Source organism: Sorex fumeus, unplaced genomic scaffold (assembly GCF_029834395.1).
Source record: "Sorex fumeus unplaced genomic scaffold, SorFum_2.1 ptg000014l, whole genome shotgun sequence".
Classification (NCBI taxonomy): domain Eukaryota; kingdom Metazoa; phylum Chordata; class Mammalia; order Eulipotyphla; family Soricidae; genus Sorex; species Sorex fumeus.
In genome coordinates, this window is record NW_026606071.1 from 6,288,310 (window position 1) to 6,301,236 (window position 12,927).

Sequence of the window (12,927 nt, forward strand, 5' to 3'; positions counted from 1 at the left end):
GAAGCTTTTCTTTAAAATTATTTCAACAATTCATTCACAAAAGAAACAGTCTATTTAGTTGAGGCCTTCATCTATTTAACTGCATGTTTCCTTCTGCACAAGTACAGAGTCTTAAAATACACCAAAAAACAACAGGCCAGAGGGATGATGGAACCTTGGTCTAAACATTTGACTCAGATTGCTGTGGATATTTGTCACCAGTTGAAACTTCTAGCTCAAAGTCACCTTCTGACCGAGGGAAATGGAATAACCATTACAAACAGGCCCTTAGAGATTAACTTTGATTTTGAAACATGCTTCCTGAGGAGAAATGAGTAGGGGGAAGGTAATAATAGTAGATTCCATCCTTTGCCAGTAAGCTACATTTTTACTTGGAGTGAGACTACAGTCCAGTAATATTAGAAAAATCATGCTTTGTTTTAACATCCATTGTGTTTATCCTTAAGTCAAAGCGTCTATTCTTGTGTTTTCCTAGTTGAGGGCTTTGATAGGTTTCTAGGTACTTACATAGGCAGAGTATTTGCCTTTCTAATGTTAAGGTCTCAAACATTAGAAAAAGTACAGACTTTGCTTACTTCCGATTCAATGAAGTCTTAGATTCTTCCATATTATTAACTTTATCATTAACCTAATAGAAAACATCCATTCTGTATTTATGTAATTGGTCATTATAATGTATGCTAAAATAACAACACTACCCATATTTATGCCTTAATAACTAACCCAGAACTACCCATAGGTATTATGATGCTTATTTTGAATCTATGAAATAGTAAAGTAATATGCATTTTTTTATATTTCACAAGTGAATACATGAAGACTCCACCACAAGATAAGGAATTTGAGGGGAGAATCGGGACCTTATTCATCAATTGACTCATTGCCAGTTGTTCTTTGTCCCTGTTCCCTTCTTGAGTTAATAGAGACTGAGTCAGCTTTTTATTCTTCATTAACCACTCACGTGGAGTTGTATGCAATCTCTCAAATACACCCATCCTGACATTAGAAAACATTCATAAAGTAAAAGATGCTTTATAAGTTGAGAACCATTTCACTCCTTTAACAGCTCCACCTAAACCCAAAATGAAAACAAGTGCAAAATTTTTGTATTAAAATGAAATTATAAAATTAAATGAATAAATGAATCACTAAATTCAATTAAAAGTATCCTAATATTAAAGAAGTTTGATTTGCAGGGGAGTTTCTAGTTCTTATTTTTCTAAGCAGATTTGTGATTAATCATGATTTAAACACAGGTCTAGCTCAAAGGGAAATTATGAGATACATGAAAAACCTTTTTGCCATTTCAAACACTGTGATTTTGTCTCAGCTGTCTAGTAGTCATTGCTTCTCCCCTTCTTTCTCCCATTTAAGACATCATTTTGTTTATTTTTTTAAAACTAAAAATGAAAGTGCAATAAAGTAAAGTAACAGTATGTAAGAATCACGTGCAGTACCAGTTTCTGCTTCGTGGAGTCAAACACACACACACATACACACACACACACACACACACACACACACACACACACACACACACCCCTCTGGAAGTAAACAAACCAGGAGTCTCTGGAAAATGAAGATACAGCTGGAAAGTCTGAGAAAAGATGGTCACTCCCTCTGGTGTATTCAAGCACTTCTGAGAGTTGCCTTGTAAATCTTTGTGCAGTGAAGCAAGTCTTCTACTTCCAAATGCAACACAGAACAAGGCAGTTTAGAAAATTAAGCTTACAATTTTTAATAGAGATTTTTATCACTATCATATTTTCAGAAAAATAAACTCGGGGACAGTCTGGGTTAGTAGGTAAGCAAGAGGTAACACTGAGGCATGAAATAGATTGTGCTTCACTTGCTCACATTAAGAATAAATAATATGTTTGGGGTAAAAAACAGGACAGGAGCAAAATTGCTTCAAGTCACTTGTTCATTATAAAGCCTTCAACAGAGAGAGCTGTGTTTTCACTTTCTTTTTTTTCCAAAGTGAAACTATAAACTGAAAAATCAATAATTTCTTGTATTTGAAGAATAAAAATTTCCTAAATGCTCTTAAAGAACTTATTAAAGGCATATATATATAAATGTAGTGTAAAATAAATAATAGAATAGTAGTTAAAATTTGAATTTTAGTTTGTATATTGGACTTTCTTATCTTTGAGAGAGAAAACGTTGATTAAATACTTCCTAACAATTAGCATTTTATTATAATCATTCAATAATCATTTATTTTGCCAATTATTAACTAATAGTGTAATAATATATGGTATCGTTTGATTGTTCCAAACATTTGCTGAGAGCCATACTATCATTTAGTATTTTATATACATGACAGCCATAATAGTACTTTTCAAATAACATATTATTCTGATTTTATAGATAAATCTAATGTCAATAAGCCACAAAGCTACCTCCAGACCCTGCACCAGGCTGAACCTCATATTCAGAGCCCAAAGAGGGGGGGGGTGAGTCACCCCACCCCACCCCTAACAGAGTCCTGACTGCTGAAAACTTCCAGAATCCTATTGTTTCCACGCTCACTGCTGATCTCCACAGGCTTAGATGAGCTTCATCCATAAAATGAATCTGCTGAAAAACTCAGGTTGTGGGTTTTGTGACCAAAATCTCCAGGCTAACAAGGAGTCAGGGATAGTCAACTTCCCCCAACTCTTTGTTCTTCTGGGAGTCTGGCAGTCACTCACTCCCACAAACTGCCTCTGGTGCTATATAAGCTCATTAACCGGCCATGATCTAGAGACTCACAAATAAATCTCAGAAAATATCAACAAGCTGCAGAAATGCTTCTGACCCCAAAGTCACCACCACCTAGTTAAAAATTTAAGTACAGCTATATCACCTTATTTAAAATTTTAGGATTTCTGGAGTGACATCTTATACTCTGTACCACTGATATACCAAGAGTAGCACACATTGGATAGAATATAAGGTTGAAAGCAACAAATCTCAATTTTAAAAAATTAACACACAAGGCTCAACCTATAAAAACATGTTAGTCATCTCTTATACAAGTGCTCAATGGCTCCAGGGTGAGATACACAATCTTCACACACTTCTAAGTGATCACTCTTTTGATCACTTTTTAGAGAATTATTTATAACAAGCAATACAAAATGAATTATTTAGGGTCTCCTATTGGGGAAACTTGGGTGATAGTTGGAATAATTTGAAATAATGGTTGTGGGTAAGGTGTAACGGTAGTGGGATTGGTGTTGTAATATTGACTGTAATAAATTATTAAAAACAACCTTATAAAAATTAAATTTAAAAAATTTAAATATGCAAGCATATGTTTCAAAATCTGAACCTGAATTCGATTCCTTCATACATGAAGAACATATTGCTCATATTTTCAAATATAACACTCAATTGGCATATACACATAAAATAACTTATTGCATGCCACAGTAACTGTTATGTATTTCATACATAACTTCATGGTATGGAATTGAATCTACAAAGTAGCACTGCACTGTCCTCCCATTGTAGAAATCAAAAAAAGGAAGAGTGGTGCATTTTATTCTGAATTAAATACCTGCACAATGCTTGAGGTGTATAATTTCTTTCTTTTTATATAGAATGGTTCTTTTGTCTCTCTCATTTGTATTTACAAATAAAACTATTTTAGTTCATAAAAGAAGATAAGTGTATATGTAAATTTATGCATGCTTGGTAGGAAGCACGTTGCTTCATACTTTCTGGTATAGAATAACTAAGACTAAGTTAATGTGACTAAAACTTTAGAAATATGCCAGATCATGGAATGTCTTATATGTCAAGCCATGAATACTGAACATTATTATTTCTTCAAATAATGAAAATCCCTAGAAATTTTAATGAAGGCAATAACATAGTCATATTTTAATTTCATGTCACAGATACACTAGAGGGAACCCATATACATGAGGTATGAAGTGGCCACAGGGAAGCAGTGAAAGAAATTTAGACATCATTGTCATAATCTGAGAATTTATAACTCTCAGGCATTTGTATGGAAAAAAGGGATATTTAAGAAATATTTAGCAGACAAATAGCAAAGAAAACAGTGATTAGAATTTTTCAAGAATGACAAGGTAGGATGCTATTGCTATTAATCCATATAAAGATTACATAAAAAAGATAATCCAGTCTTGAAATGAAGATAATGAGCATAGTTTAAGATTCATTAAATATTAAATATTATTGAGTAACCAATGGGCAGTTGGATAAATATATCTGTAATTCATATAGTAAGTCAAGACTGGAGAAAGAAATTTGATCATTGAAGGTTTTAGTTATTAAGAAAACCCTGGATATAAGATGTTTAATTGATCTAGGAAAAGAATATCCAGAGAGAACAAATAAACTAAATGGTGAGAAAACAAATCACTAAAGGGATCCAAAGGTGACGCTAACAAGGAAAGGTCAGTAAGTAGAGGGACTAACTCCAGAGAGTAGCTATTCATCTGAATTACTTAATGGTGTCACAAACAATAGGCAGCATAGAACATTTGAAAGGGTTGCACTGGACATCACACATTTCAGTTCTCAGTCTACTGGACTATTGTAAGTGGAGTAGAAGGAACAAAAGTCTGAGTGAAGTGGGCTGAATGAGAGCAGGAAACAGTCACAGAAAACTCTACTGCTCTTTAAGTCAGTTGAGCTAAAATAAAAAGACATGGGGGAGAACAGAACTTGTTTATAGGGTAAAAGAGAAGATGTTCATAGAAAGAGAGTATTTGAATTTGCTGGGGGGTTGGGAAGGGGGAAGGCAGAGGCATGATTGATGGGAGCAATTTCCCCTAGAAGAAAGGGAACAAACAATACAGATGAATAAATCCAGAAGATTCTTCCAAACTAATTAAAAAACTTAAACACAAAAATATATAATTAAGGGTTGTTTCTGTGAAGAATAAAATCAGACTATAATATACTTTTCAAAATGTTTCATTTAAGTGAATTAACTTGATCTAAAATTACCAAATAATACTTCTAAGAAAATTCACCATATTAATAGAGTGATAATTTTCCAAGATTAAAGAAGACCAAAGTCTTGGTGAGGACAGAGGATTCCTGACATGTTTTAACACCCCTCAATAGCAAAGTAAGAACCAAAATCTAAGTATTCTCCCAGTGATGGAATCAACTAGGGCTTACCTTGCCTTTTAAAGTCTAAAGGCCATAGTACCTATATTGCTTATACTACACCGTATATTTTCATTGAAATAGTTGTTTCTGTGTTTGCTATCAGCTTGAAAGTGAATTTAAAATTCTGGTTAAAGATTCCAAAAGAAAAAAAAAGTGGAAACCCTCTTTCCCATATTCAAATTTTTTTAAAGCATAGAAATATTTTACAAATTTGTACATTATACCAGAAAATGATAGGAACAAAATTTTATTAATTAATTAATAGTAAATTACCATCCTCTATAGAAGACAATATATAGGAAGAAAAAAAATTGCTTTACCCTGACTTTCCTGACAGTTTCCCTTAGAGAATATATTTATAAAGTGTACAATCACTTTTATTTTGAAGAGCTAGATTTTAAGCATATCAGTAAAATATAATTAAAATAAAAATACTTTGGCAGCCAATATGACCTCCATAAATAGGGTAGTCTAGATCCTGTAAAATTTTCAAGTATAAAGATATTATTTTATCTGTTAGGTATAGCAACTTCAGATTTACATGAACCTTGGATTTTAAAACTATTAAATTTACATGACAAATTTTATAAGAAAAGTGAATTGTTAGTATATTTTCTGAAAATTCTATTCTGTTTTAAATAAACTTGAACACTATCCCAAATTTACCAATCATTAAAAATTAATTAATATACTTAAAAATTTTTTCAAACATTTTGGAGATAGCACAGTGGATAAAACACTTGCACACAATCAACTCAGGTTCAATTTCCAGCATTGCTTACGGTCCTTCCAACACTGCCAGGAGTGATCCCTGAGCACAGAGTCAAGAATAAGCTCTGACCACCAGCATGTGTGCCCTACCACACAGACACCAAAAAAAGAGTTTTCAAATATTTCAAATGTGGTTTCACAACAAAAAACAAGTAAAAATTAACTAAGTATTTTATGAATACCACACAAATCCAAATAACTACATGTGAATTAGCCTTCAGAAACAAACCATTCAAATTTTAAAAATTGTAGATTTCATTCTATGGGCACAAATAAGCATGACTCCAATTTTCTGTACTTTAGATCCTCAAAACAAAGATTTCTCTTTCCATTTTTGCCTCATATCTGGCATTATACGCATTCCTACAATGATCATCACAATAATTTAAGTCTACTGTGGTAGTTGTTAAATTCTGAAGAACATGGAATAAAAGAAAGTATATATATATATATATATGTGTGTGTGTGTGTGTGTGTTATGTGTATATATATGTATATACATCAATATAGAAATATATCTGAATACTATATACCCTTTAATCCAAATCCACAAAAGAGGTTTAGGTTTTAGGTTATATTTTTCAGAAATGATGAACCTGCAATGGTTTATCTATAGACTTTAATTAAGCAACCAAAAAAGTGAAAGTAATAGTTAGAATAACGAGTAATTACCTAGGTCACAGTGTGTAGTTTTGAAGAGAAGCCAACTGTTCCACATTAAGATCAAAAGAATGTTAGGGAGAAGCTAATACAATAGTTCACAGGAGGAATTAGGATCACATAAATTGGAATCAACCCCACCCAAACCTAGCACATCAAGATATTTGAAAAGAGGTGTCTCTTGGCAACAAGTTCTGCAGGTGATTATGCAGCTAGCTCAACACTGATCTGTGTTGATCTGTGGATGACTCATCAACTAACCTCAAGTCTCATCATCAGTATAGACCTTTTTTGTCAAGATAAAGAACTCACTATTATATGACCATTTAACAACTTACATATAGAAATAGAAATAGATTTCAAAATAAAATCTCATTTAATGTGAATAAAAATTACAGTAACTTCTAATTTAGCTGAAGAATATAAGAAAGCAAAGGAATTGAAAACTGAGTTCCATTTAGTGTGCTTGGCATCTTCATCTCTTCAGAAGCCAGCAAGAACCAGGGTGATCTGACCATTCACCTATATTCTATCTTTGTATCAGGAAGATCTATTCCACTGAAAGTGATTTTTTGTGATCACTGTGTTAAGACTACAGTCGCTTTCTAAAACTCATTTCCCCATTTATATCCTTCACAATAGAACTCCATTTAAAGAGTAAATTGCCAGTATCACCCAGAAAAAGATTTTCTAGAATCCTTTATATTTGTGACCATATGACTACAAGTAAATGGAAATGATCTGAAGGCTCAATAAAAAGGCCCTCCCGTTGATCGTCGATTTGCTCGAGCGGGCCCAGTAACGTCTCCATTGGAGACTTTGTTGTTACTGTGTTTGGCATATCGAATACTCTCGGTAGCTTGCCGGGCTCTCCGAGAGGGGCGGAGGAATCAAACTCGGGTCGGCCATGTTGTCCGCTTGTAAGGCAAACGCCCTACCCGCTGTGCTTTACCTTCCATTCTCTCCAGATGCTTGGAAACTGTATGTAATGGTTGGGATTACAGCAGGCATATTAGACTACAATGTCAAAGAGTACAAACAATGTCATATACCCTATGGTATGAAAGTAGAGATATAGAAAAAGATAGCATCTCTGATGACCTTCTGATGACCTTATAGAATCCATTTACAAGTCTTTCACTACTTATCTAAATAAGTTAAATAAGTAAATAAAACATCTTTTGGTGTATAAACTATATACTGTTCTATGCTACAAAGGCTAGAAAATATCCATTTTAAAAGATAACTTGTATATCTTACATGATCTGCAGTATCTATTTTAATTGGAATGAATCAAAATAATTTATTATTTAGATGAACAAGTACCTTATGTTATGTATCCCCATTCTCTATCTCCTTTAGAAGATTCCATCCAAGCACTACCCACTGCTGACATACTTTTTTATGTTTCTATTTTAAATGATAAGAAAATGCAGATAGAATATAATTAAAATGCAAAAGAGAATGACAGAGAAAAAGACTATGACCTCATTTTTGAGTAATCGGAAGTTGGCACAGGTCCAGGATATCAGCATAGAGGTATAAAAAGATTTCAATGTATATATAGCACATGAGCCAAATTTGAAACACAAATATATTGAATTTGCTTATATGATGTTTTCTGGAAAAAAAGTTAATTTTAAATGTCTTAAAGCAGATACACATCTTCAGTTCTCCACAGACTCATCACCCATCTTCTATTGATGAATAAGTGCTTTATTCTCTTATATTATCTTCCTGGTCTCTGAAAAGTATTGCCAAAAGTCTCTGGAAATAAAAAGATACATTTCTGCACCTTTTTTTTTTCTCTCCATTAGTCTATGGTTGCTGAAACCAATAGCTCATATGAAAGTTTATTTTTAAAGTTTCATTTAATGTGGAAGTTTGATTCCAATGACAAGAATTTATGTAGACCTTTATTTAAGAATGTATATGTGACCGTAAATGCAATAGTATTTTCTCTGAGGAAAAGAACAGAATGAACTTTTCAAAGCATTTTCCACCAAAAAAACACCAGAAAAACTCATAAAGAACTGATTTTGTGATCTTAATACTAATTTTTATTTTGAAATAGTGTCTATTAAAATTAGAACAATTCCAATACCTTATTTCAGTTTTTAGAAATTTTTTAAAGTGAATTCCATTCTTAAAATTTGATTTGAAGTAGTTATTATTTGGTTACAGAAGCTCTAGTTTTACTTTTATGCTTTTATCTCATTTGTGTTTCTATCAAGCAAGCACCAAGTTTATGTTTGATATTTCCAATAATAACATTCAAAATAAAATATAACTTGAAGACTTTTAAAAAATATGCATATATGTACTCACAAGTAAGTACAGTTTTCTACGTTTACAAGGTGATATATTTGTGTACAAAGTCCATATATTACTCCAAAAATTACTTATAGCTAAGACTGAAAAAAATACTTGTTTTACAAGATATTAGATACTAGATATTTCTTTAGTTTTAACATTTACCTAAGGTCTTCCCTAAAGAAAAAAATCACATGGCATTTCAAAAGCCTGATAGTTTTACTAAGCTTCTAAAGAGTCTCCACAGGGAAAATAAAATATTTCCAAGCACATGTGCAATACAATGCAAGTAAAAATATGTATATTACAAATTACAAATGTCTTAATAAAGTAGATTTTGTAATTCTCTCCTATATTTTTAAATAAGATCTTTCATTACTGTATTTTTGTTGTATCTATTCTCTAAGATTGAGTAACGACAGAGAAATTTTCTTTTTACAGTGTGTGTACAATGTGTACAGCTCCTTTTCTATTATATCTGATGTTTATAATTCTGATTTCTGGGATGTTACTTTGGGTTTGGGGAGGTGGAGAGGATTTAGTAAGTAACTGTGGGATTTTTGTACTAAGCATCATATTCCTGACATAAAATTAGTACTAAGAAATATTAAAACCTGTTTTTTTCTAGAAACACATGCAGAAAATCTATAAGTATTTAGAAAAGTATTTTAATATATAATCCATTCTACAAATCTTATGAAACATACATTTCTTTAGGCATATGTTATTCCTATGTTTATAAAAATTATTTAAAATTATATTGAAAGATAAAATTGTATTATATTTTAAAGTTGTTGGGCTCTCTTGATAGTGGAAGAGAATCAATTGTTCCTTTTATTATACATTTCCATCTCAATTTTAATATTTGTTTTCTGATTTTTACTTCTATTTCAATTATCTCCTCTACCCTTCAAAAATGTATGCTTTTTACAATCTTATAAATAAATTTTTACATTTTAAAAAACAATTACCAATTAAAAAGTAACATTAAAAATTCCAAGATTTTAGAAAGTGCCCCCTCTATGGGACTATGGTCGGATTGTTGGATATTTATCCCAGACTCTCATTTTCACTCTCTAGAAGTGTTTCAGGACTTAGGTCTCTAGATTAACTTTACAAACATCTTTAGAGCAAGAATAAGCAGATGTAGGTACTGAAATACATGTGTGTGCACTGTTTTCACGTATATACAATACATACAAAAATACAGTAACAGAAAAGTTTAATAACATGCTTTTTTAGAAGTATGAGCTCGATGCTGAATTTTTATCAAAATCTTTAATGGTCTTTTGTAAAAGAATATGTGGTAGTATTTAAAATTTCAGCCCTGAAGAGTAAAGAGTTACTCATTAGTGGAATCCAATTAAATATCTTATATCTATGGGATTCAGGCATTTTTTGCTTCATTTTTCCATATAATTCAACCCTAACAGGCAGATTGAATAGGAGAAATTTTCAGTACCAGGCAAAATGGATCTGAGTGTGTGTGTGTGTGTGTGTGTGTGTGTGTGTGTGTGAGAGAGAGAGAGAGAGAGAGAGAGAGAGAGAGAGAGTTGTTTTTAAAGGATAATACCCATAGAAACACTCCATGATAAAATAAATTATATAAGGCATGCCGATTTCCAGCCTTCCACCGTCCAACTGAGAACTGCTGCTGTCCTAATAATCAAGTCAGTAGGGTGGGAAAATATCACTGTTTCAGAAATCTGGCTTGTATCAGCCTCTCATGGAGAAACAAACGAGACTGTCTCTCTCTCAGTAAGCAAAGTGATTTTCGAATCACAAATGAAAACCGGAAAGAAGTAAAAAGCCTTGAAGGAGAAAGAATAAGAAGCTGAAGACAAAGAAAAATCAGTGAACAGAATGGCTGCAGAGGTTTTTCTAAACAAAGAATTTTATGAAGCAGCAAAGTTCAGTACAAAAAAGACTCCACCCTAGCCAGCTTCTGCTGCGACTTTTCCCTACTCTGAAAACTCCAGCCCACAGAAGAGAACTCCTCTAACTGAAAGTCTCTTTATTGCTCTGTTACAAGTACTCTTCTTTACTTTTAAACCTCCCACTCTCTTCATGCAGGCAAAAAGACTTAGCCTAGAACTTTCTCAGAAACATTCAGTGGTATTCTCTCTCCAACAGCAAGATAGAAGCTCCGGATTTACCAACAGCCCCGATTGTCTTCCAAGCCATTTCCCAGGTGCAAATCTGTCAGCCTCTTTCTTAACTTCAAACCAGAACCTCCTTTTCATGCTATTGCTGAGGCTTAACATTCCGCCTATTTCCCAAACCGTGCAATAAACACCACAAGCAAAGCAAACGGCAAACTCACCGTCCTCGCCTTCTTCCTGGGCTTTTATTGAGACAAATTGCCCTAATAAAACAGTAAGAATGAGGAGAGGTCCTGCTTCTACCCAGTTTGCCATTATGTCTAAATATTAGACATGTGGGTCCTCCAGGGAGTGAGAAGTAGATTCTAAGGGAATTGTAGCACCATGAAGTCAGCTGCGGGCTCTTCTTTCAGCACCAGCCCTAGGGCAGCCTCTGCAAACCCCTTTTTCAGCACCAGCTCCAGCACACTCTGTGAAAACTTTTTTCAAGCCATGCAGCTTTAAATAGGAAGAATGCTGCCTCCACTTCTTTTCCTGCCCCTTTTCAGCTTGTTCGGGCTCATAACCATCCAGTGTCTGCCAAGCAACCGTCTGATTGATGGTAAACAACCAAATCAGAACACGAGGCTCTGTGCCTTGAACTGTCCCCATTTCGTCTGTGTTTTAAACATAAATGAGGCTTAATCACAGAAACAAACGCTTATTTCTCTTTCCTTTTTATTTTTAAGAAAGCATGAGAGAAGAGTCTTGTTCTCCCTCCCCTTGTCTTCTCCCTCCCCCAGACACACACACACACACACACACACACACACACACACACACACACTTCTTAACTTTTTCCCTATAAGCTGAAAAAAAAAAGTTAGGGAGGAAATGAAGCCTTTTAGCCTAGTTTTTGGCATTTAGAGAATTTAGGGCTCTCTTGTCTATCTCATGCTTTCAAAGGATCACTTTTAACCCTTTGTTTTCACAAAAGAAGAAATATTATCTCCATCCCATATCTTGCTTCTTTTACTAGACCTTGGAAAGAGACTACTAAAATTGTGATCAGGTATAATCTAACTAAAGAAATGGTTTTAGACAAATACATTTGTGATGCTTCATGGTTAAGAATATAAATGCTCTTATCTCTGTCTCTTGTTTAGGAGTTCACAACTGCAGACCCCTCTTGACCCAAGGGGTTTTATGTTGTAGAAAAAGTCTAGTAAACAAATATAAAGAATGGGATGGCATCTGGATGCAAAAGGTTAAAACATCAACTCTGCCACTCATCAATTTTGTAAACACCAAGTCTCTGTGCACTCCAATTTTCTTATTTCAGAAAAGGGCTTTGCCCTGTCCCATGTACAGGGTTTAGAGACACTAAAATGAGCAATATATTATTAACTAGGTTAGAAATTGCAAAGAGCTACATAAAAGTAAATGATGAGTGTTATTATCTCCAAACCAGCTTTTCAGACAATGTGATGGTCCCCAGTGCACTGCCACTTAAGAATAATATCTATGAGGAGAAAGAAAAGATGGTAGAGAAGGCACTTGCCTTGCACATGGCTGACTCCAGTTCAGTCCCCAGCACTCCTTACAGCCCTTACAGACCCCTGAGTTCCTGAGCACAGAGCCAGGAGTGAGTACTGGTGTTACTAGGTATGACTCACACACACACACACACACACACACACACACACACACACACACACACGAGAATGTGGACAAGGTCTATTAATTTTGTGCCACTCATTCTTGCCAAGATCTGAATGGCCTCGGAGTGTTCTACATAATCTCCTTGAAAACTGTGTAATTTGATAATTTGATACCACAAGTGTCAGGGGTGGGGAAGTGGAGAGTAGTTAAGATACTGGAGGGTCCAGTGTGACAACAATAGTTGAAAATTATCACTCTGGACAAGAACTGAGTGTTAAAATAGGTAAGAGGATATACATGA

The 12,927-nt window shown here is 33.9% G+C and overlaps 1 protein-coding gene across 1 annotated transcript in view; it reads right to left on the reverse strand.

Annotated features, from left to right (window-relative positions):
- COL5A2 (collagen type V alpha 2 chain) overlaps positions 1-11,636 on the reverse strand; it is a 145,324-nt gene extending 133,688 nt beyond the window's left edge. Inside the window, exons 1-2 of the mRNA XM_056111963.1 lie at positions 11,427-11,636; positions 11,207-11,309 (exon numbers count right to left, since the gene is read on the reverse strand). Of these exons, the coding sequence (XP_055967938.1) occupies positions 11,207-11,309; positions 11,427-11,636 (313 nt within the window). The remainder of the gene's footprint in view (positions 1-11,206; positions 11,310-11,426) is intronic.
- Between the last annotated feature and the right edge of the window lie 1,291 nt (positions 11,637-12,927).